The 25,830-nt window shown below is 36.2% G+C and overlaps 2 protein-coding genes across 2 annotated transcripts in view; one reads left to right on the top strand and one right to left on the bottom strand.

Annotated features, from left to right (window-relative positions):
* LOC124605505 (pre-mRNA-splicing factor ATP-dependent RNA helicase PRP16) overlaps positions 1 to 25,830 on the top strand; it is a 186,628-nt gene that overhangs the window by 90,958 nt on the left and 69,840 nt on the right. The window contains exons 12-14 of the mRNA XM_047137238.1: positions 17,608 to 17,818; positions 17,950 to 18,168; positions 24,536 to 24,695. Of these exons, the coding sequence (XP_046993194.1) occupies positions 17,608 to 17,818; positions 17,950 to 18,168; positions 24,536 to 24,695 (590 nt within the window). The remainder of the gene's footprint in view (positions 1 to 17,607; positions 17,819 to 17,949; positions 18,169 to 24,535; positions 24,696 to 25,830) is intronic.
* LOC124605506 lies at positions 124 to 7,203 on the bottom strand. Its single transcript, XM_047137239.1, has 6 exons — positions 7,066 to 7,203; positions 6,463 to 6,554; positions 5,161 to 5,319; positions 4,891 to 5,081; positions 4,720 to 4,809; positions 124 to 377 (listed from the first exon to the last, which is right to left on the bottom strand). Exons 1-6 carry the CDS (start codon positions 7,077 to 7,079, stop codon positions 294 to 296), a joined length of 630 nt encoding a protein of 209 aa, XP_046993195.1. The 5' UTR covers positions 7,080 to 7,203; the 3' UTR covers positions 124 to 293.

The following is a 25,830-nucleotide window of genomic DNA, read 5'->3' as shown; positions in this document are numbered from 1 at the left end:
TACAAAGGATTCCTTTGCTTATTAGTGAATGGAAATATGCCAAATCAACAAATTTCTTCATGTTTAAATTATCTCCAGCTACATTGTGTTTGTTATAGAAATTTGTAAAATGAAAACAATTAATCTGTTCATATGTACAATTTATTGATTCATCTGCAGTAGTAAAAAAAATAAAAAATAAATACACCTAAGACAAAGTTGAATTGGATAGAAACTATATACAGGTGATATACAGATATGTGCAAATGACATTAAATAAGATGAGAGATGAAAAAAATATTGTTGCACATGATTCATTGTGTGTTGTGTCTCTTTCTCATAAACATCCACACACCAGCCGATGCAGACAAACTCCCCCACTTTGCGACATCAGACATCTGCAAATAAATAATTTTATGTTAAAAATTTGCTATAAAACCACACTTACATTGATGCAGTTTTTATTAATTAATATGTTTGTGCACTGTGTAGGAATTCATTTAGTTCAAATCATTTTGAGGCTTTAGTGTTTCATATTACAGGCATTGTAAGCAGAATAATTGTCTTGCTTGTATATAGATTATGTAAAATTAATGATGAGTCTGGAGGAGCAAGAACTGCATGCACATTCCTTGATGGACTTACTCTAACTAGGCAGCATCATTTCAGTGGATTTCATTGTTCCATGTACAAATATTATTCCAAAAAGCAAACTTGCACATCTCTTTTGCTTCATAACATCTCATGTTTCTTAATTTTTCACACATATGTCCTAGAACAGCAGTTTTGTTTTCTTTTTCTTGTTTTTCTCTTTTTATTCCAGAGAGGTTTCTTTTTATTTTATTAGTATGTTTCTTTTATCGTCAGTCATCGCTGTTTCAGCAGAGATAATACCTAGTATTTATAAGCTCAAAATTGAAAATAAATCTGACATTTACCTGAACTGAGAATAGTGTTTCAATATTTGAAAGAAATTTCGAGTTTGTATTAACTAGCAATAACGAGGAGTAGGTTCTATCTGCCCTTTTTTGTGACTTCTTACACATATGTCAAGCTGTCAAGAAGAGAGCGAAAAGTGATGCAATGCAGACATTTGACTTCATGCCAAACACTGACCATTACTGAGCAACTTTGTTCAGCCATCAATAGTTACCTTTCCCATTTTGATATCATTTACGTAAATCAACACAGTATGCTAAAAGCATAACATTTAATGAAATGTCACTCATAGTGCTTCAGTATTAAGTTTGCCGGCGAATTTTCCAAAATGTTGTGGGACTTGATAATTAAAAAAAAAAAAAGAATAACAAGGAAGCAGTTCATAGACAGTAGCAGAGTTAAAATTAAAATAAAATTCAAATAAATATAATGTTGCAAAAGTGATGTTACTCCTTTGTGGGAGCAGCACAGAGAGTTATTGATGATACATAATTTTATAAGCAATGTATCTTATTACATCATAAACCTTGCGTAAAAGTACAGAAGCTGTTATAAACAATCCCTAAAGTGGAAGATATGTGGTTCATGCACATGGAAATTAAAAATATAAGCTAAACATCGAGTTACATATTCTTTTACATTGCTCAACCTAGATTATGGATAAATTTTAATTAACATTGCAACACTTTGAACTCATCAATGCTTTATCCCATTGAGCTTTGATGTAACACCTAAAAATAGAAAAGAACTCATTTTTCAAAAAGGATAGTACTCATCAAGAATAGCAAATCCTTCTAAAGACATTGTTACACTGTTTAATGTTAATTTTTAAAAATATTTATTTATGGAGTATGAGGAACTTATGTGATCTTGTAGAGTGTTGAAGAATGGAATGGGGAATAGGATGTGAAGTTACATACAGAGTTTCTTGTGTGTAAAGCACTACCTCATTTAACAAGTCATTATTAAACTGAAGAAGAAAGACTTGAACTAAGTGTGACGTTGTACACATTTATTGTTCAAGAAACACTGCTTAATCACAAAATATTTGAATACTCCCTTTGTTTTGAAATATGTTTGTTGGTGGTTTCAGAGTTAAGTGATAGTAGGCTGCAGATACAAGTTTTTGGGATACAGCATGTGTTTGGTCCTACAGTTTTTGGTGATAGTACTGTGACATTCCCCTCTGAAAATACTTTCTATCTGTGAAAAACATCAAGTTGTATTGTGATCCGGATTTGACATTAAATTGTACATCTTTCTGTATCTGACTGTATGAACCAACTCTCAGCATAGAAGAAAGCAAGGGCATATTCTCCAGTAGGAACAGCTATAGCAATGAGCAAAGGTGTTTCAACCTGTCTTTTCATTGAGTGCAGCTTCATTATCATAATTTCTTTTAAATTTATATATTTTTCACTTGTTAGGCTAATTTATACTGTAGGTTTAATAATAATTCATCATATTTAGTTTCAAAGAGAGTATTTCCCCTTTAAATGCGAACATTTTTAGGTTAGGCTTTACCGTGACTGTTACTGACATTAAATGAAACAAGTTTACTGTTACCAGTCACCTACAGTATAAATTAGCCTAACAAGTGAAAAATATATAAATTTAAAAGAAATTATGATCAATACTATTGCCTTTTACTTGTTCAGCCAAAATTCAAGTCTTGCTTGTTTAAGGTATTCAGGTCTGATAACAATAAACAAAAGAAAGCCACACTTTCTCTTAATCTGTACATTTTTTAGGTAAATGATTTTAATGTAAATTATTCTATATTTTTGATCCATTTCAAGTACTTGTGTAATAATACGTGCTCAGCTGTCTTTTATTCAAGTTGTCTAACATGTACACCCTTGTAAGACCTATCATCACTGAACCTGCAATTCTCAGAAATCTAAAAATGACAGAGATAATAACTTTGAAGATCACAGTCTTGTATATTACAAAAAAACTGTAGCAAATATGCAGACCCTGTTGTTACATGAATAACAACATATGAAGTTAACATTTCCCACTGCACTTGTTTCAGTAAAAAAAGCATCCATAAATGCGAGATGGAAAGAAAAAAAGGGCCTCTTGTCAGAGAAGTAAAATTTTCGGTACAAGCAAAAACATTCAGGGTTGTCTAAAATGCCTATTTTCTTTTTTCAACAATATTATGAAAAGGATAGTTGCTACTCACCACATAGCAGAATGCTGAGTCACAGATAGGCCTATCTGTGAATCAGCATCTCCACTAAGCAAATAGCAGCTTTCCTTTTCATAATACTGTCATTATTCCATCCTGGATTTTCCATTGTTTTATTTTCTTTTTTGCATATTATTGTAATTTACTTCATTCCGTACACACTTATATCATTTGAAAGTTGTTTGAATCCAACAGAAGTCAGTTATATCATTAAAAGCAATTGATGTCAGTCTTTTGAGAAAAGGCCTCTTGTTGTTACAGAGAAGTAACAAGAGACCACCTTTGGAAAGCTCAGTGATGTGTATGCAGTGGTTCACAAAATAGTATTTCCTAAATTTTATCAGCACTTTAAATAGCTCAGAGAATCTGTGTATATAAAAAAAGAATGTATTATGTATACAATAATGCCAAACAAGACAAATGGTCCCTTTTTATATGAGAGTTACAAACGCCTACTGATGTTACCAATCTGCAGTTTGCAGCCCTAAAATCCCAGCTGACAGTTAACATTACTGTAACAACAAAAACCCACACCTACAACACATGTTAACTCTGCTGTTGCTACTAGGAGCAAAAAAGGTGAAGTTGCTGTGAATACATCTGACTGACTAAATCTCTTAAAGAATAATATTGCTAACAAAGTGCCTCACATACAAATGATGAACTCAAATTGAATATATTTAGTAAATATATTCAGTTTGAGTTCATCATTAGTTACAAAGGTAGTGTACACTGCAAAATGTTCATGGATGGAAATGAATTTGTACACTGCATCTTTGCCAACGAAAATGGGCTTGTTTGGTTTCTTGGCAGTAATTCCAGCAGGGATGACAAGACAATGAAAATACTGTCTTTGTAAAAAGAGGATCTGTTGTGAAGAGAAATAGAAAGTGTCCCGAAGTAGAAGCAGATACAGGACCAGAACCTCAAGTCAGTGACAGTGAGGATCTCGAGGAGGAACCTGCCCAGCCAGATATTCTAGAACAAAAGACAAAGAGGAGAGGCAAAAATGCTCTTTGTGGATGATCTTGAACAGCTACCGATGCAAGTATTTTAGAAGTGAAAAATCAAATCCTTTGACCACCATGTAATATGGGATCCCAGTAATTTATATTTGAGGGTTTTGTGAATTTTAGGTGGCTTTTAGCAGCAAAATTTGATCAAAGATATTTCATAACATGGAGTAAAAATTCCAATACTGGGGGGGGGGGGGGGGGGGGAGTTTGTGGAGCACACTGATTTTTCTCAATTTGGAGTCATTTATTTGGTTTTAAATTTTTGTACACTGCAATGTGCTGTTGGTCTGAAGAGGTTAACCTCTTAATGTTAACTTAAATAAGTCTTTACTGTTTGACAGAGGACATTTTTAGGGTGATATAGAAGCAAAATTTGTCTCATAAATATGTCAAATTAATCAGTGGCGATAAAGTGAAACTTTAAACCTCTTTTAACTCACTCAGATTTAAAGGTAGAGCTCTCTTTTTTTTTATGTTCCGAATTTAATCTTGAACATAAAAATTACGCTCAAAACCCAAAATTTTTGACATGAGGTCCTTTTTGCTTTCCATCTCACAAATAATGAACTTAATTAAAATTAAATTTCATACCTGTCGTTTGTCTGTCAGTTTTTCTCCATGTCGACACCAGAATGCAAAGTGTTCAGAATTATGCCACTTTCTGCTTTTGTGTTGAAGTGCCTGTAAAAATAAATAAAATTAGAAATTTATTCTTAACCTGCTATCATTTGTAGCAATTTTTTTGTAACAGTTTTATATTACATGTTCCACTCGTTGGACAACTTCTTCCTCACTATGATGCTGATGTGTTTTGTCACTGCTGTTGTTTATTCTGATCTGTGAACCTTCAGTCCAAAAGTTTTCCAGTGGTTCCCGTACTATTTTACCCATTATATTTGGTTCATTTGATGGCTTATAATATGCAACTTCTATTTTGTTTCCATCTTTGGTCTCTGTCAAATGAAAATTTTATAAGATAGCACTTAAATATAATACTAAAAGTGCAAAAACCAAATTATGTATATCACTTACTTGTTTTTATGCCAATACCCCATATATGTAAGGTGTCATTTTGCACTTCTATAATGTCACCACTTTCCATAACATTGCAGAAGACCCTTTTTTCATCACCTGATAGCCATTTAGATGTAGTCCTCACTGTGAACTTCATGGTTGACACTTTCCCGGTACCTGCACAAGTCATGTATCAAATTTCAGAGTGGACTGTGACTTCTAACACACCTATCACAAAAGACAGGCTATTGGTTCGGACCGGCTGACAAGCCTCTGTTATCAGGGAAGTGGTATATCTTATCTCTTACCCACACAACACAAGATTACCTCAATATTGCGTTATATCTAAAAGCAAAGAAAACTGCGACTTAATTAATGTGAAAAAGAACATGTGTCTTGCCATAGTAAACATCATTTTAAGCTCTATAGTATGCAAACACAATTGGCTGCTTCATTTATACGGATTTTAATTGTCCCAGTTGTCTGTTCCCATCGCATCATTGTGATTTATCATGCTAATAATCCATGGAATTAACTGACAAGAATAGGTTGCATACTTTGTAGCCATGTACACTTTACTAACTGCAAATAGTTTTTGAGCATTCCAGTAATAATTTTCCACTTTACAAAACACAGAATGTTGTACATTTGCCACTTTTTCCTCGTCCTGAGTGTGCTTATTGTATTGGTAGTCATGTTAGTGTCTTTAACAATAATCGTGTAACAAGAGCATTGCATTTTTTATTTGATGCTGTAATGTATTTTCTTTAATTAAGCATCGAGCAACTGAAGCCTTTTTATCGTACATTTGTCAGTGATGTACAGTTACCAGAAAATTAGCCATTGCAGTGTTCACAAAAAACAGCCTCCATTACATTTTTATTTATATATATATATATATATGTCTGCTTGTGTCTGTATGTGTGGATGGATATGTGCGTGTGTGCGAGTGTATACCTGTCCTTTTTTCCCCCTAAGGTAAGTCTTTCCGCTCCCGGGATTGGAATGACTCCTGACCCTCTCCCTTAAAACCCACTTCCTTTCGTCTTCCCCTCTCCTTCCCTCTTTCCTGATGAGGCAACAGTTTGTTGCGAAAGCTTGAATTTTGTGTGTATGTTTGTGTTTGTTTGTGTGTCTATCGACCTGCCAGCGCTTTTGTCCGGTAAGTCACCTCATCTTTGTTTTTATATATAATTTTTCCCACGTGGAATGTTTCCTTCCATTATATATATATATATATATATATATATATATATATATATATATATATATATATATATATTATAATAATGTTGCTATGTATTTATGAAAATAGCTCACCATTCATTTTTGTGGTCTTTTGTTTTCCTTTCCCTCCCATATTATTTTGTGTTCTTCCTTTTTTGGACTGAGGCAGTGCTGTGAAGGCAAACCTGCAAGAGAAAAATGTATAAGGTACTGTACACAAACAGTCCTGAAAACAACTGGTAGCCGTCATGCGTCACAGTTCTCTCTGCCACTCAACCTAGTTAACATCACTTAACTCAGACACTCTAACAGAGAGGGCAAACATAACACTACATCTGTTACCTTCGAAGCTGCTAGCTGAATGAGAACTATATATCTCTTAGCATTCTATTTTCTGAATATTTGTTGTACATGCTGTAAATTACATTATTTAACAGAGTTCTATGTATCTTCATTTAATGTTGCCATTAAAAACAACTTTTTGAAAAAGTGCAATATGATTCCTTAGACAATATTTTGGAAACACTTTCCTACATTGTGAATTTGTAGACTGCTAAAATTGTTATATTTAATCCAATTAATTTTTCCAATGTTTACTTGGTTTTTCTTGGGGTGATACAGCTTACATAGTACTTTACACAGAAGTCAAGAAAAAATGTAGCCAGTTCAGAACATTCTGACAGTGTTGTAACTTACATATATATGTCCATGGTTAGTTCCACTGATACACTGTAGTGATGTAACGATAAATTTATTGCTACTGGATGAACACAAGACACAAGTTTTCAATTAAACTGAAGCTAAAGACAAGTTGTCTTAATGCAGCCGCACATCTCAAAACCTGCTCTATCAATGAAGGTGTGTATTTAAGCTGATAGTAATACTGAGATATCATAAACCGCCATGCATCAGATAACAGGATGCTATCTTAACTTTATAATCTGTACCTTCTAAGCGGAATTTAAGTATGTCATATCTTCTGTGTGTTTCAGGATAATCACCTTAGTCTTGTGATAGCGGTCTTGCACTTAAACTCATATTATAAGAACTGTATATATGTTCTTTTCTGAAATTATTTAAAAACTAGAAACTGAACATTAATTTGTATAATTTCAATGAAAATTTGAAAAATCTTTTTAGATGTATATTTTTTATTATATTCTATATTGTATTTTGGATTACTAAATAACATGCATTTTTGTCTCTTTGTCTAATTAAAATTCAGACAGTTAATTAATTCAGTTGCATCAATCATTGTTCATATCTCACATTTTCCTTCTACATAAGTGATGCAGTTGTTGCTTGTACAGCACAGCCAAGAACTTACAGTATTAACTTCTATGCAAATCATTTAGTGCATACCTCTTAATCACTGTTTTTAGCTAAGGGTAATCTTTCTAAGTTCCAACAGTTACAGATCACATATCATGTGTACTATGTATACCAGAAAAGACTTTTTTTCTATTTCCAAAATATAAAAGTCAAATATGAAGTTTTTTTAAAGTACTTGCTTTGAATCTGGTAAGAAAACAAAACCCAGAGCAAGTACCATGAAACAGATTAAAAAAGATGTAAAATCTCAGGCTGTTAGAAAATTCAGATCTTTTATAGGAAGGTACTTGATTTCTTTGTTTTTGCTTGATCTTCAAAAGGCTTATTCTTGTTTGGTCAGATTATAAATAGGTACCTGTTTCCATCCAGCATAGACTATCTCATTATTTCCAAATAATAATTTCCATAAACAATTACATATTAGTTTATTAATACTGCCCAGTTCATTTTAATATTTAACATTTCATCTTCAGGTACATGTGGTGTGCAGCATATGGGTTAACGTCATGTAGGTGAAGTTAGAGGTCGTACCAAACACCTTAGCTTTGTGCAGTAATGCGTTGTTGTCCTGAGTGCTGAGCGATTCCATTTCTTTGTTCCCAAGAGGTGGCCTTCTCAGTTGATTGTTGCTTGTCAACTTGTGTATTTAAAGAGTTCTCCACACCTTAGTTGCTTGCAAAGATCTTTATAATTTGACATATGTTATTGTATGCAATGCCATCAAATTTATGTTGGAAGGTGCAAATGAGGGAGCAAAAATCTCATTGAGATAAAGAGAATACAAAGAGGTTTGGGGGAACATGACTACAAGTCCTTCCCAAGGTTTCACTAGTTCAGGAAAGTTGCCAAAGAAGGAGGAAAAAAAAAGTATATTTAAATAATTTTGACCTAGGATGTCATGCGACTGCCCCATAATTTGTGTGGGACAGATATTTTTCATTTCACATTTTCAGTATCATAGCAAGTGACATTTTCCATTACACTAAATTTTTCCCCCCTCTTTTGTTTTATGAAATTTCCCTCTTGTAGTGTGTGATTGGACTTTGTTTTGCTTTGGTTGAACCTTTGTATGACTGTTTCATTTTTGGCTCTTGAGAACTATTGACTTTGAACATTTATGTTGATCGAATTATTATTTGTACTGACATAACATGTTAATACAGTCATACAGTGAAACATGGACGGTAAATAGTTTGGACAAGAAGAGAATAGAAGCTTTTGAAATGTGGTGCTACAGAAGAATGCTGAAGATTAGATGGGTAGATCACATAACTAATGAGGAAGTATTGAATAGGATTGGGGAGAAGAGAAGTTTGTGGCACAACTTGACCAGAAGAAGGGATCGGTTGGTAGGACATATTCTGAGGCATCAAGGGATCACCAATTTAGTATTGGAGGGCAGTGTGGAGGGTAAAAATCATAGGGGGAGACCAAGAGATGAATACACTAAGCAGATTCAGAAGGATGTAGGTTGCAGTAGGTACTGGGAGATGAAGAAGCTTGCACAGGATAGAGTAGCATGGAGAGCTGCATCAAACCAGTCTCAGGACTGAAGACCACAACAACAACAACAGTCATTTACATATTCACTAGTTGCAGCTTACAAGTTATGCTAGATACGAGTTTGTACATGGGATTCAGATGTCAAACTGCAGTTTATCATTATGCAATATTCCTGCCTGTGTCGGTTGGGATTCCACTATTGTCATGGAGTTGATGGGTACTGCAGGGCCAGACTCAATGCCGGACAGAATCTCAGTGTCACCACTAACTAGTGCCGTATAGGACAGTTATATTGTTTGCCAGACAGTGCGGGGTATAAAGCCACATCACCTACCTGGAGTCAGGAACTGGACTCATTTGCAGCAAGACAAGTATCCACACGGACAATGCAGCAGTGTCTGGAGCGCCACAATCTGTCAGTGCAGTGATCATTGTTTTGGTATGGCAGCAGAGAGAAATGTGCCGAAAGTATTGCACCCGACAACAACATTGTACTCAGGAATGGGACCACACAGTCCTTACACATAAGTCCTGATTCTGCATACAACCTCTCGAGTGACATAACCATGTGTGAAAGCTCTGAGGGGAACTAATGCATAAGGGTCTAACACAACACTAGACTGCACAGTTCCTGTGCTGTCTTTGCCTGTCTTGGTGCACAGAGTGTTCAACCGTTGGCCTGGCCGGCACATTCTCCACGTCACACACCCATCTGAAACATCTGTTCTTAGGTTGCTGAGAGACTCACACATCGTCACTCACCAGCTGATTTGTGGACTCTGTCATAAAGGTGGATCAGTGTGAAATGACACACCCTTATGTGTAATCCCAGCTCAGTCCAAATGAGTGCCCAGCCAGGTTACAGCATTGTGTGTGTGTGTGTGTGTGTGTGTGTGTGTGTGTGTGTGTGTTGTGCTAAATTTCACACACCCTGTAACCTCCCCCCCCCCCCCCCTCCCTCCCACCCAATTTACTCATGTTACTTTCCTACTATGTTGCATACATATAATTTTCAAAATTTTGTTATTTGCCTTCCTTCCTTATGTTGCAGTTTTAATGGCCAGCAGTTTACTTACATGACATCAGATATTTTTAATGATGCAAGTATTTTTCAAGGTAAATTTTATCGCTGTGGTCACAGAAATAGGTTTCATAGCAGGTGCAACTTGTTAGAATGAGGTTTTATTTGTCATTTTACTTATATCAGAAATCTCATATCCTTAAGAACAAGATTTCCTTACAAAGAGTTTCATTGGTGTTAGTTTCTTTCAGAATTTTGTGAAGAAACACATCTTAAACACATTGCTTTTGTTACTTTAGTTTTATTTGTACAAGCAACATATTGTTAACGACAGAAGCTAATTGTAAAAACAAGTCTGTTCCAGTACTTAGATCATCTGTCTAATATGCAACAAGCAGAATTAGTTCTTTTTGCAGATGACACTAGTATTGCAATTAGTTCAAGGATACATACAGCAACAGAAGAAATTGTATCATTGTTCTTAAAACTACAGTTGACTGGTTTCTGCAAATGGTCTCGCCCTCTGTTTTAAAAAGACACTGCATATTCAGCTCCGCACATGTAGGGGCACTACACCAGTTATAAGTTAAGACATGGTGAAGAATTAATAAAAGGGGTGGAAACTTCAAAATTTTTAGGTGTCCATATTGATGGGAATTTAAATTGAAAGCAGCAGATTTTGGAACTCCTAAAACAACATAGTTCAATCATTTGCTCAAAAACACACTGTAAGAATAATATATGGTGCTCACCTGTGATTGTCTTGTAGACATCTGTCTAAGAAGTAGAACATTCCGACTACTACTTCACCATATACCTATTCCCTCATGAAGTTTGTTGACAATGGTCCACTAGAGTTCAAAAGGAAGAATGATACATAATTATAATACCAGAAGGAAAAGTTACATTCGTTTCTCCTCATTAAGGTTGTCTTTAGCACAAAAAGCAGTGCACAAAGCTAGAACTAAAATTTTTGATCGTGTATCCAATGATATAAAATGTCTGACAGACAGCAAAGTAAAATTTGAACACGAACTGGAGAAGTTTCTCCTTGTCAACTCCTTCTATTCCATTGTAATGTGTATTCTATTGTAATGTGTAAAATGTGGTGTTCTGGAACTACTAACTCATATCTGTATATTTAAAAAATAAAAATAAAATCTCATAAATATTCAACATGTAGCCATATTTACAAACTTTACAAATTAATTTGCTGTTTCAATGTGAAATGACTCGTTCCACATCATTACAATTTATCGTGCAGAATGATCTGTGGAACATGAAACTCACCAACACTCTCACCCAGGAATTTACCCAGATAGGAGAACATGGTATCTTTCGCCTCCTATGTAACCTCCATAACTTGACAGATTTTTTTCCCCACCATTCCTGTGCTGCAAGAAAAGAAGCAATAGTTTTTAAACATTCATAATTAAAACTTTTAGTTCTCAAAACAGATTGCTGTGGTGGAAGCACTAAGAAAGGGCCATGTTGTAATAGAACTAATAGACAATCTTTGTGTGTCAAGAAATGTTTGTGATGGATTTTATTCATGTCTTAATTCACAAGCTATGGCATTATGATTGCCAAAACTTTTTGGGACAGTATTTGCAAGCAGTTCTTTCCTTTGCACAGACTATTTCATTATAAAATCTCAAGCTAGCACCCATTGTCATAACTAAATCCTCCATCATTTCAATTTTCTCTTTATATGTCCACAGGGTATAGGCCATTTCCACTCTAGAAATACAGCGATTGCAGGGATAAGGAACACATGCCACTCTAGTCATCACTGTTACTTTACGGTGTAATGGAAGCATGATATCCTTGCTAGCAACCCTTTGAGGGTGTTCGGGGTGTATACGACCCGGGAGATCCGGGAAAAACCCGGGAATTTTTTAGAATTCCTGGAATTTTTCATTGTTTTAGTTTTCAGTTAAATTTTTGTAATTTTGACTGGTAAGAACCGATACTCTAACAAAGGATATTACTGTATCCCGCTACTGCAGAATAATACTTCAACAATGTAACATAAACGAGAGAAAAAAACGAAAATACTTAAATTGCAAAGGAAATGCGCCATGTACAACGACGACAAACAGTGCTCATGCAAGCGTCTGCCAATTGAAAATGTGTCAAAGGCTTTAGGAAAACTATGCAGTGCTTCATGACAACAAATTGCCTCCAATGAGCGTGAAGTCGCTACTGTTTACATTCGATTTGTTTTAGCAACTACACGTGGGCTCATGAGTATGCGCAGTTGAGTCACGTTTGAGTAGTAGATTCTCCCGCTTCTGGCTACATGAATGTGGCTGTTGGCTGTGCAAGCAGTCGCAGCAAGCAGCTAGATGCTACCTGGAAAAGGGGGCGCCAAATTCATATTCTTGAGGAGGAGAAAAAAAAAAAAAACTTGTTTCACAAAGCGCCTAACATCCAGCGCACGTTTGTCTATCGATTATTTACATGATTTTGAACTCATTTTAAGTTGATTTCTAAATGAATCATAAGTTGACTTTTGAATATTACGGTATATTAATAATTTTTACTTATGGACCGTCTGACAGCAACTGAATAAAACACAATTTTAGTGCCATACGCATTTCGCCTTTATTTTCTGCAAGGCATCATCAGTGGCAGGTTGCGTGGACAATTTCCTACATATTACGCTCCTGTTGCATTTTTGGTGTTGTTCTTCTTCTTAAGGACGCCAATTCGCGGTTTTTTTCCCCATTCCACAACACTATGCACTGAACGCTTGTTTTAAAGCAGGAAATTGTCCACGCAACCTGCCATTGATGATGCCTTGCAGAAAATAAAGGCGAAACGCGTATGGCACTAAAATTGTGTTTTATTCTGTTGCTGTCAGACGGACCATAAGTAAAAATTATTAATATACCGTAATATTACACACAACTGAGGAAGACAGGACTATAAAAGTTGAAGATGACTTTTGGATGCATGCATAGTGTACGTGATGTCTCTGAAGGAGAATCCTCGTCGCATCTAGAAATAAACTTTCCGCAGACAAAAGGGGACGGGGCTATACTAACTGAGGGAGTAAAGCCGAACGGATGAATGCCAATCGCTGTCTGATTATGTGGTTGATTGGGTTTGCGAATGATCAGCATTGTTTTTATAATTACTAGCGAAATCCATAGATTCAAACTACCAGAATGGAAATAAACGACTAACAGGAATAACAGGTAAGAAAGATTACTTATTATCTTCTCGGTGTATCCAAGAAAATGAAATTTTGACAGAAAATTTTTGGCCAGATCGCTATACTAGTAAGGACCAGTAGTACAGTCTCCGGCTAGCATCTGCTTAAGTTCTGTTTTGGAAGTAATGAGGAACATGTGTTGTACGAACACGTAATAACACCTAACCGCAAAATTATCGCGGGATAACTAAACCTTTGATTCTGGCTGGGTTGGGGAAGTTAATCGGCGAACAAATTTTGACAATGGCAGGTATAGATACAGAATTGGTGATGACAAGATTGTTTGTCAGAACGGGGAAGGAGAAGAAACGGGGACATGACACAAATTATGGAAGAATAAGACACTTCCAAATTTATATAAAAATTTTGTAGCACTTCTTTTCGATCTCGTGCTTGAGACACTGGTACGTGTGAATGAAATGTAAAACAATTTCCTAACATAAAGCTTTTTGCTTGTAGTAGGCCTAATAGGCATTTGATATTGGTACTTCGTGAATTATATTATGTTGTGTTATAAAAATGGCCATTTGTGCCAAAGCAGTCTCGTTTATTTGGTGTGTGTTACAAAATTGCTGCCATATTAGAAAGGCCTATTTTGTTTTATGTAACAGACACAAATTATGGAAGAATAAGACACTTCCAAATTTATATAAAAATTTTGTAGCACTTCTTTTCGATCTCGTGCTTGAGACACTGGTACGTGTGAATGAAATGTAAAACAATTTCCTAACATAAAGCTTTTTGCTTGTAGTAGGCCTAATAGGCATTTGATATTGGTACTTCGTGAATTATATTATGTTGTGTTATAAAAATGGCCATTTGTGCCAAAGCAGTCTCGTTTATTTGGTGTGTGTTACAAAATTGCTGCCATATTAGAAAGGCCTATTTTGTTTTATGTAACAGACAGTGACAAAATAGACGTAATCGGATCGAGAAACCACACCAGTCTTGGGTATTATTTGTATTAACAGCTTTTTCAATATTAGATAACGACATTTCGATTTTTCATGTAGCAAATCGTTTGACGAACTTTGATGAGGTAATAGATTCTGTAGCAGAAAGGAAGGCACGCCATGTAAAGCTGTAGCAAGATTAGAGAGAAAAATGGTAGGAGTTAAGAGGTTTGAAGAAATGTTTGCTTATCTCTTGTCAGTAGTGGTTTTATATATCCTATATTTAATTTTATGTCACACAAAATAGCAAGTTATTAAGTAATAGGCAATGAAGAGTTCAGATTTTCTGAAGAGTTCTCTCGATTACAAATAATCCCATCCGCTATTAATTGCGAGATTTTTTTTTAAGAGGGCCAGGCTGTCAAACCGGGCGACTGGGAGCAAGAGAGGCACCAAAGGACATTACAATTCCCACTGTCCTGAATATATTTTGGACGTGCGGTAGAAAAATGCTTTATGAAGAGGCGTGGCACTGCATTTTGGCATACTTAAGACCAAACAATATGTCTTACATTTCCGCGAATACATAAGTTTTATGTTTCAGACTTTTCAGAAAGATGTGCACTACAAGATGAACATAGGGTCCGTTTTGAAAATCCGATTTTTTTAGTGTTGACCCGGTTCTCAAATGTCATAGATCCGGGGCTCTTGCGCAGAGCAGTCTTGCGTTATAGTGGGAAGTCTCCACATGAACCGTGTTAACATTTTGCTGTTTTCCCCTTCGTTTACTCTGACGTCAAATGAAAACAAAACGGATATCTCTGGCCGGGAGCTATCAAGTGAATTAAAACACATTCACATAATTACGAAAGGCTAAATTATGTCATTAGTTTCATATTTTATTTTATTTCCACCTTTCTGACAGTCAAGCATTAATCGCCTTGAGGAACAATGACGTTATTTTTGTCTGTTTGCTAAAGATATTTGACTTTCGTTAACCTTTTCCGTAGAGGCAGTCAAGTATTTGAAACGAAATGTTTGATTCCACAGTACTGGCTAGTTTCAATTGTTCGCTGCATTTCAAGTGCACGTTTTCATTTTCTAGCATGTTTGGCATTATGCCATAATAAAGAACCAAACATGATATAATACAGTACTGGTGCTCCAAGAAAATTTACATTCCGAAAACCACACTGAAACGGTTAATATCAGGTCGAGGTCTACTTCATTGGGAATCCGGACATAATGAATGTGCACATTTTAATAAATTCCGATGCTCTTGCAGTATCCTCTGATCTCTTGTTTCTTTTATGATATAATGTATGATCTTTAAATGTTTTACACGCACGTACGTACGGGCTTCCTACGTCACGATAGCTACCCAGGCGCGGTGTCGCCTGTTATCTGCGCTCTCTGGCAACTGCTGAAACGAACCTATTTCTAACAGGTCGCGGGAAAATATTGCGAATAGTGGTTTGAAAAGCGTTACTTTCAAAGTAAATATCCTTTTACGTAAGTTGAACTATGAGCAAGAATGTACCATGAATTTATTAAATCACAGAGCGTTTGACTCTCATTTAAAAATCAACTCTTTGATGACGAGCCATTTAGAAGAATTTCGAACGCTGAAGATCAGACATTTATGTCATTATTAAAAATTTTACTGGCACATTTGTGTGATATTTCTTAAAAGAGTAACACGCGCAAAAACGATCAACAGTATATGCGAAAGCTTAGCTTCTCTTGCAGCCTGGGAACACTATTATATGTGAAAGCTTTGTTTTTCTTGTAGCAACACTATGTATATTAATATAAACTATTAACTTTCCCTGTTTGTGTGTTCGTGCTACTTAACAGTGATGTTGCTGTTGGTTGACTACATCAATTAATCATCACGTGTCCTAGGCTCTGAATATCCGCTGTCATCGGCCGGCGAGATCACGTGATATGAGCTACGAACGGCTTACAAAAGCGCATCGAAATCTCGATTTCAATGATTCGGAAAGTAACATGCGGTGTTTGGTAGAATTTCAATGTATACTTTCGTAATACGAAAATACGCAGCGTACATGTTGCTGCACATCAAAGATATTTCCAAAACGTGTCTTTTTCCCTGAGTTTCGTTTTCTAAAGTGCAGGGAAATTGTACACCCGTGTATAAAACCATAACCATTCAAATGATTGATAAGGAAAAATATACTGTCACCTGGGAGAAAGTGTATTTTTAACAGGGAAATCCTTGTCCACGTATACACCCTGGTGTTGCACTTCACCCGTCATGCTAAAAGCACTTCCAGCAAAGAAAATGCTTGAGGCTGGGTGATGCGAGGCAGTGTCACCTTGTACAGGGCTGCACTAAGCCAAAAGAGAAGAGGGGGCATACATGATTGGAGATTGAGCGAGTTTGACACTCTAGGTTTGTATGAGAGGTTCAATCTCCAGTTTTTGCTTTGACCATGGGAATTGTATTTTGAGCAGTTCTCAGTGTCAAAAGGAATTCTTACCTATTTTGGACTAAATGAGATGGCACTGCTGTTGGAACAATTGACAACATTTATGAGGACAGTGGTTCACATCACCATCTGGTTATCCAGGTTTAACTTTTCTGTGTTTTCACTTAGGGCAAATATCGGGATGATTCTTTGGAAAAGGAGACAGCCAATTTCCTTCCTCCAACTCGCGACAATGTTCAATCTTAGTATTCCTTCCTTGGGAAAGTTGGCGTCTTTTACAAATCTTTTGGTGATGAGTCTTGCATAAGTTTTCCTAAAACAATATCGTTTGCATTCTGTAAATCTTATTGTGGGTTAAGTTTTGTCCCCGGATATTCATAGCTTTCGAGAAGAGAGAGAGAGAGACCACCAAATTCACAGTTTGACATGAGACTGGCACAAATTACTGGGAGGTAGTGGAGTATTTGCAAGCACCCCTGTGTAACACTGGATTCGAATTCAATTCAATGACAGTTCAAACCTGTGTCTGGCCATCCACATTTAGGTTTTCCATGATTTCTCTAAATCAGTCCTGGCAAATATTGGGATGGTCCCTTTCAAAGGGCACGGCCGATTTCCTTCCTCACCCTTGACACCATCCGAGCTTGTGCTCTGCCTCTAATGGCCTTGATGTTGAGGGGATGTTAAACTCAAATCTTCCTTGCTTCCTTCATGTCTTCCTTCCTGTATCATGCAATGACCAGCACAAATTATACATGGTGGTAATGGAGTATTTGCAAGAAAGCCAGGTCATACAACTTTACTTGTCTGTTTCAGGTTGTTGCTAGGAGACATGATCTAAAATTGATAGTTACCTCAGCTACTATGGATGCTACAAAATTTTCTACATTTTTTGGTAATGTCCCAACATTCACGATTCCGGGAAGAACATTTCCTGTGGAAATTTTCTTCAGCAAAAACCCAGTGGAAGATTATGTTGATGCTGCTGTGAAGCAAGCTCTACAGATTCATCTGCAGCCAAACGAAGGTATCAGTATCAAACAAAAATTATTGGAGGTATTAATTCTTCATCTGATGTATTGTTACCTTGTAAAAGTATATTGTTTGAAAATCATTAAATGGCCATTCTAAATATTTCACATTCTCACTTTTTAACAGGAGATATCCTCATTTTTATGCCTGGGCAGGAGGATATTGAGGTAACATGTGAAGTTCTTGCTGAGAGACTTGGGGAAATAGATAATGCTCCTCAGCTTTCTGTTCTTCCAATTTATTCACAACTGCCATCAGATCTGCAAGCAAAGATCTTCCAGAGATCACCAGAAGGACTCAGGAAGTGTGTTGTTGCAACCAATATTGCAGAAACTTCACTGACAGGTAAAGAAACATGGAAAACCTCTTCTTAGTTCACTCTCCTGCTCTCATTAGTTCACTCTCGTTAGTTCACTTTCTTGCCCTTCGTTACCCATTTTGCTCTCACTTTTTAAGGTTTCCCTAATGCTGTTTACTAACTTAATGTGAAATATTTTCAGATCTCACCATCTGAGCATGGCTTGAGTAAACTGTGGTTTTAATCATAAAATATATAAACAGAATTCTTAACTTAAACTAGAACCTGCTGTGACACTAAGTAATAGAAAGTTTTCACTATTCAGTGAAGTATTCGTGGGTTTAGAGTCGTAACAATGTATCTGCAAAATGTGTGTTTTGAGATAAAGGCAAAAGGAATTTTGCAACCGTGGAAATGCTATCATTGTTACTACTAACTTCATGGCACTGATAATTGTGATACATCATGGTTGTTAGTGTGTGTTTATGCTTATTCAAAAATTTTGTCAACTTCAGCATTAAGTACTAAATAACAAAAAGATAGGCATAGTTATGGATACGTTAGACACCTTGGTGCTGTGGGCAGTACATCTGATGTTGTAGAAGTAACAATAACATGGAATACTTACTCCTTTAAAAATTCTTAACAGTTTGTTGTAGAGATTTATACATGTTTTATAGTGCTTCAAAAATTAGATAGCTCATAATTATATTGCCATTTGACTTAAAACAACACAGAGTAATCAACATGAGACAATATATGAGAAACAAAAGATAATTATTGTATGTATTTGTAAAGATACCAGTGAAACACTACAGAATGTATTGAGAGTTCACTATCAGCCTTTGTTGCTGGCTGATAATTAGGATGCTTTAAGGAGTCATCAGATTACGGATCCACATCTGAAACACCAGCAGTGTTCAACAATTTTTTAGCATCTTCACGTGTCATAGAACTGCTTTCTATAATACATGTGTCATTTTCTGCAATAAAATTGCAATGTTACATGCAAGCATATGGTTTTAACTTGCAATTGTGTACATCCTGCATAAATATCTAAATTTAGTTAATATGATAATGGCTTATTTACTGTGAGTAATGAAAAATAACTTACCACAGCCTGCAAAAGTATTGCTTTCGGATGATTAAAGCGCATTGAGGAAGGTAAATGAACTTTAATTTCCTTCCATAGTACACTTTTGATTGAAAAGATTATGGATTTCTCCTCCTCTGAAAAACATGTATAATGCACAACAGCAAAGCCTAAATGATAAAAGTAACAGTTGTTTAATGTATTCCATATAGCACAACTATGGGCAAGTACTGTCGTTAACAATATTGCAAGTATTATGTAAGTATTATGTTGAGAGAGAGAGAGTGTGTGTGTGTGTGTGTGTGTGTGTGTGTGTGTGTGTGTGTGTGTGTGTACACTGCTGTTGCATATGTCATAGTACTGCAAAGGACCCAAAATGGTGTAAAAGACAATAAGCTACTGTGGCATGGAGTATTAAAGTAAATTTGTGGATACATTACACACTGTCTGTGGAACTGTTGAAGACAGGTCCTCCACTGTGTTGGCGTTCAGTAGATTGGTTTTCCAAGGCAGTGGTGAAGGAAATAAGTCAAAATGACCAATTTTGTCGATATAGCGTCATGACTTTAAACCCTTGTCTATGGTATTAGATCCTAGTGACAGTCACTATTACATGCACAATGTTATCCTTTGTGTGTTGTAATTATTGTAATAGGTAGTAGCCAATTTAGAACATTAGTTCATCATGTAGTATCCTTATTCATAACTTTAAATTTAAATTTATCCATGTGTTATGGAATGTCTTGAGATCAGTGACTGTATTACAAAATTTATAATTATTTTTTGTGGTTAAGTCGCTTTTTACTGGTGTTTATTAGCATGGCATGTTTCGACAGCATAATCAGATGCTTTACATTTGTGTGTACACTAATTTTTAATTCAAGGTTTTTCTGAAACATGGTGAAGTCTGTTTGTCAGATGTTGTGGTGAGATTATGTACTGAAATGAGGTGATTTAAATGAACAATTTACGTAAGGTACACACTGAAATAAACTAATCTTTCTGTACATAACTCCTCACTGGTACAACCAGAAAATTGACCTCATAACACTTCAAAAGAATGTACAATATTAAAAATTAACATCCATATAACTGTGAAGTGCCAGATGATGCCATCATGATGCTAAAATGTGTGACACTAGTAAATATTTGTAAAGTATGACTAAAAGAAAAAAGCTATTTTTTTAATTTGTATATCTACATCTACATGGATACTCTGCAAATCACATTTAAGTGCCTGGAAGAGGGTTCATCGAACCACCTTCACAAGTCTCTATTATTCCAATCTCGTAAACCGCGCGGAAAGAATGAACCCTTATATCTTTCCGTACGACCTCTGATTTTCCCTTATTTTATCGTGATGTTCATTTCTCCCTATGTAGGTCAGTGTCAACAAAATATTTTCGCATTCAGAGGAGAAAGTTGGTGATTGGAATTTCATGAGAAGATTCCTTCGCAACGAAAAACGCTTTCCTTTTAATGATTTCCAGTCCAAATCCTGCATCATTTCTGTGACACTCTCTCCCATATTTCGTGATAATACAAAACTTGCTGCCTTTCTTTGAACTTTTTCAATGTACTCTGTCAGTCCTATCTGGTAAGGATCCCTCACCGCGCAGCAGTATTCTAAAAGAGGGCGGACAAGCGTAGTGTACTCAGTCTCCTTAGTAGGTCTGTTACATTTTCTAAGTGTCCTGCGAATAAAGCGCAGCCTTTGGTTAGCCTTCCCCACAACATTTTCTATGTGTTCATTCCAATGTAAGTTGTTCGTAATTGTAATACCTAGGTATTTAGTTGAATTTATGGCTTTTAGACGACATGGGCCTGTAATGTAGTGGATTACTCCTACTACCTTTCTTAAATATTGGTGTGACCTGTGCAACTTTCCAGTCTTGAGGTAGACATCTTTCGTCGAGCAAACAGTTGTATGTGATTGTTAAGTATGAAGCTACTGCATCAGCATACTCGGAAAGGAACCTAATTGGTATACAGTCTGGACCAGAAGACTCGCTTTTATTAAGTGATTTGAGTTGCTTCACTACTCTGAGGATAATTACTTCTACATTACTCATGTTGGCAGCTGTTATTGATTCAAATTCTGAAATATTTACTTCATCTTCTTTTGTGAAGGCATTTCGGAAGGCTGTGTTTAGTAACTCCGCTTTGGCAGCACTGTCTTCGATAGTATCTCCATTGCTATCATGCAGAGAAGGCATTGATTGTTTCTTGCTGTTAACATACTTCACATACAACCAGAATCTCTTTGGATTTTCTGCCAGGTTTCGAGACAAAGTTTCATTGTGGAAACTGTTATAAACATCTCGCATTGAACTCCACGCTAAATTTTGAGCTTCTGTAAAGGATTGCAATCTTGGGGATTTTGCATCTGTTTAAATTTGGCATGTTTGTTTTGTTGTTTCTGCAACAGTGTTCTAACCCGTTTTGTGTACCAAGAAGGGTTAGCTCCGTTATTTGTTAATTTATTTGGTATAAATCTCTCGATTGCTGCCAATACTATTTCTTTGAATTTAAGCCACATCTGGTCTACACTTATATTATTAATTTGGAATGAGTGGAGATTGTCTCTCAGGAAGATGTCAAGTGAATTTTTATCTGCTTTTTTGAGTAGGTATATTTTTTGCTTATTTTCCAAGGATTTGGGGATTACAATATTCAATCTCGCTACGACAACCCTGTGTTCACTAATCCCAATATTGGTTTTGATGCTTGTTATTAACTCAGGATTATTTGTTGCTAACAGGTCAAGTGTGTTTTCACAACCGTTTACTATTCGCGTGGCCTCATGAACTAACTGCTCGAAACAATTTTCAGAGAATGCTTTTAGCACAATTTCGGATGGTATTTCATGTGTACCTCGGGAATTAAACATGTATTTTCGCCAACATATGGAGGGTAAATTAAAGTAACCACCAACTATTATCGTATGAGTCAGGTACGTGTTTGAAATCAGACACAAGTTTTCTTTGAACCTTTCAACAACTGTATCATCTGAACTGGGAGGTCAGTAAAAGGATCCAATTATTATTTTATTCTGGTTGCCAACAGTGACCTCTGCCCATACTAACTCACAGGAAGTATCTACTTCAATTTTGTGACAAGTTAAACTACTTGTGACAGCAACAAACACGCCACCACTAACCGTGTTTAGCCTATCTTTTCGGAACATGGTTAGGTTCTTTGCAAAAATTTCGGCTGAGCTTATATCCGGCTTTAACCAGCTTTCAGTGCCTATAACGATTTGAGCATCAGTGCTTTCTATTAGCACTTTGAGCCCTGGTAATTTCCCAACACAGCTACGACAATTTACAACTGATTCCTGTATCTACATTCTTCCTGTGTTTAGCCTGCATCCTTTGTGACTGAAGCCCTTCTTGTGTTTTTCCGAGACCCTCTAACCTAAAAAACCGCCCAGTTATATGTAAATTTACCAAATTTATTGATAATCTTGATTGCTGCAACAGCAATTTTTTCTAGCCATTTTAAGAGCCATTTCAGGAGCTGCACCTCTGATGTGTTTAATCCATATATGCTCTAAATGATACTGTCATAACCTTGTATAGTAATTTCTCTCTCTCTCTCTCTCTCTCTCTCTCTCTCTCTCTCTCTCACACACACACACACACACACACACACACACACACACACACACACACACACGACTACAGTCTCCAGCAGCTGAGTGTGAATGAATGTGTGTGTATGTTTCCTTTTCTGAAGAAGGCTTTGGCCAAAAGCCCATATGTAAGTGTGTCTTTGTTGTGCCTGTCTGCAACTCGACATGTCATCTCTGCGGTGAATAGCAATCTATCTTTTTCTTACATTGCTAATCTTAAGATTAATTATCTTAGCCTGTCTGCTTGTCGTTGACACTGTTTTGCCCACCTACCTGTAAATTTTTTTTATTTTTTTTATTTTTATTTATTTACTAATCAAGTTCTGTGGGACCATGTGAGTCAGAAGTACTCAGTCATGGAACGAGTCCATACATAGTTTGCCAAATGCGAATTAGAAGATGTATAAACAAAAGAATTAATAAAACATGAAAAAAATTGAAGGAGAGTAATGAGTAAATAATTTGTTACAGAGAAAAGTTCTGAACTAATGTGAGGGAGGAATGTGACACAAGAAATCCTTCAGTGTCAGTTTAAATACTTGTGATTTATCACTTAACTTTTTCAGTTCCACTGGAAGCCTGTTGAAAATGAAACTTGCTGAATAGTGCACAACTTTCTGTACAATGTTTAAGAAAGTTTTATCCAAGTGCATACCATTTCTCCATCCAGTGTTTACTGAATGAATGTTGCTGTTCCTTCAGAACGAGTTAGTATCATCAACAACAATGATGGAACATATGTACAGGCACGACACAGAATTGTAAGACACTTGAACAGTAGCCTACTTTAAGTTCATGAATTAACATCACAACTCAACCCATTCACCCTTTCGTTCTTGGTAACTCCATAGAGTTACTCCAAAATATTACACCATACAGGTACAAGAGTAAAAATAAGTAAAGTAAACAAGCCTTTGAGTTTCAGTATCAGAGATAGTGCAGACTATTCTTATATTGAATATATCAGCATTCAGATTATGCACAATATCTTCAATTAGATGCTTCCACTAAAGCTTTCCACCTACCCTCAGCCCTAAGAATTTAAAATAGCCATCTTGGCTGACTTTTTGACCATCTTGGGCCACAAAAATTTTACTTTTGCAAGTGTTCCATGTCAGAAACCGTATGCCTTGCATTTTAGCGTTAATCTGTTCTCTAAAAGCCGTGTGCTGATGTTACCAACTACCCTGCACCACAGTGCCTTCAACAGTACACAGAAAGAGGAACCACCTCATTCCTTTGGAGTTTTGATTATCCTTGCAGTCTTGCTAACTGTTGACACACTGTGAATAGTCACCTGACAGTGAACTCAGGCTCCAGGCAAATTATGAGTTATTGAAGTAGTAAATAAAAATATGTAGTACATAATAAATACATATACCTCCAGTGTAGTAAATAATGATTACGTAGTCGTCTTTCCACATTGATCATATCAAGTTTTTAAGTCTTGACTGTGAAAAATATAAAGAAAATTAGTTGATTTTCATGAGTGTACTAACCATTTGGTTTCTGGAATACAATAAGTATTTTATTAAGCAATCATTTACAATAAAATTGTCAGGGAAGAGTCTGCAGCACACCATATTGGCATTCTGGCATGTCTCTTTGCGTTTAACCAGGTACCTATTATGCATGAGGATTTTTTTTGTTTTCACATCTTCACTTTTATGTTTTGTTTGTTTTGCAGTGGATGGAATAATGTATGTGGTAGATTCAGGTTACTGCAAACTGAAAGTCTACAATCCCCGTATTGGTATGGATGCTCTACAAATATATCCTATTAGCCAGGCCAATGCCAATCAGCGATCAGGCCGGGCGGGAAGAACAGGCCCAGGCCAATGCTTCAGGTAACTTACTACCAGACATTCATACGCAATTATGATTGTGTATGCGGGTCATTCTAAAAGTAAAATCTCCAATTTGTTTTTTCGTGTTGACTTGGTTGCTGATTGTGTTATAACTGATGGTGAACCTTTCTGCTAATATTGTATTAGTGTTTTTGTCATAATACTAGTAGTAGCTGTAGTGTTTCAGAATTTCATCTGTTGTACAAATCCATTAAAAAAAATGCAAGTAGATCACAGAATTCCTCACAGAAACACAACTCGAGACATAGTTATTCACAAACGTTTCCCAATGATGTATCGAGAAGATACAGCAGATGTGAGTACTTTAAGGAAATGGATGTATGTAAAATGCAATGTTCCTGGTATTGCCTATCAGATATTACAGTGAAAAGCATCTTTACATCCTGCTGAATGTCAGATTTAATGCTTTACATAAGACATTTTTGTCCCAAAGTTTGTTTGTTCTTGATCTCAACCGAACGAGGTGGCGCAGTGGTTAGCACACTGGTTCCTTTGAAAGGGCATTTCCGACTTCCTTCCCCCATCCTTCCCCAACCTGATGGGACTGATGACCTTGCTGTTTAGTGCCCTCCATCAAATCAACCAACTAATCAGTTTTGATGACTTAACCACCTGCAGTTAGATGATGTCCATAAAAAATGGTGTGATTCTTTTCGATAATCCAGAACCTGGAGAACCCATTCCAGGGCACCACGAAATTATGCTAACTAACCTAAAAGATGAAATTTTGAGACTGAGGAGAGAAGAGTTTTTCTCACGCAGCACAATTCTGCGGGGCTACAGATCAGACTCACTGCCATGAAGTGTATTGCAAAATGTTGATGGACTGTTCTACCACATCCACTATATAGGCCAGCTTAATGTCTTGTAGGGAAGTGGACAATACCCGCAAAGTTGAATTGCATGTCAGTGATTAAGTGGAAAAGCTACTGTCAAAAGCTGTCTCATTACTTTGATTCTGTTATGTTCATTCCATCTCAAGTCGTTTTTGTGAGAAAGGAGGGTGGAGGAAACAACCTCCATGATAACTGTGGCAGTTTCCATTGTTAAAACTAATGATGATTCTTATTTTGTAGTAAGTGTCAGTCATTTTGTTAAAGTTGTCACTATTAAA

Source organism: Schistocerca americana, chromosome 3 (genome assembly GCF_021461395.2).
Source record: "Schistocerca americana isolate TAMUIC-IGC-003095 chromosome 3, iqSchAmer2.1, whole genome shotgun sequence".
NCBI classification, from domain to species: domain Eukaryota; kingdom Metazoa; phylum Arthropoda; class Insecta; order Orthoptera; family Acrididae; genus Schistocerca; species Schistocerca americana.
The sequence above is the reverse complement of the archived record's forward strand: the minus strand, read 5'-3'. Positions and strand labels throughout refer to the sequence as shown.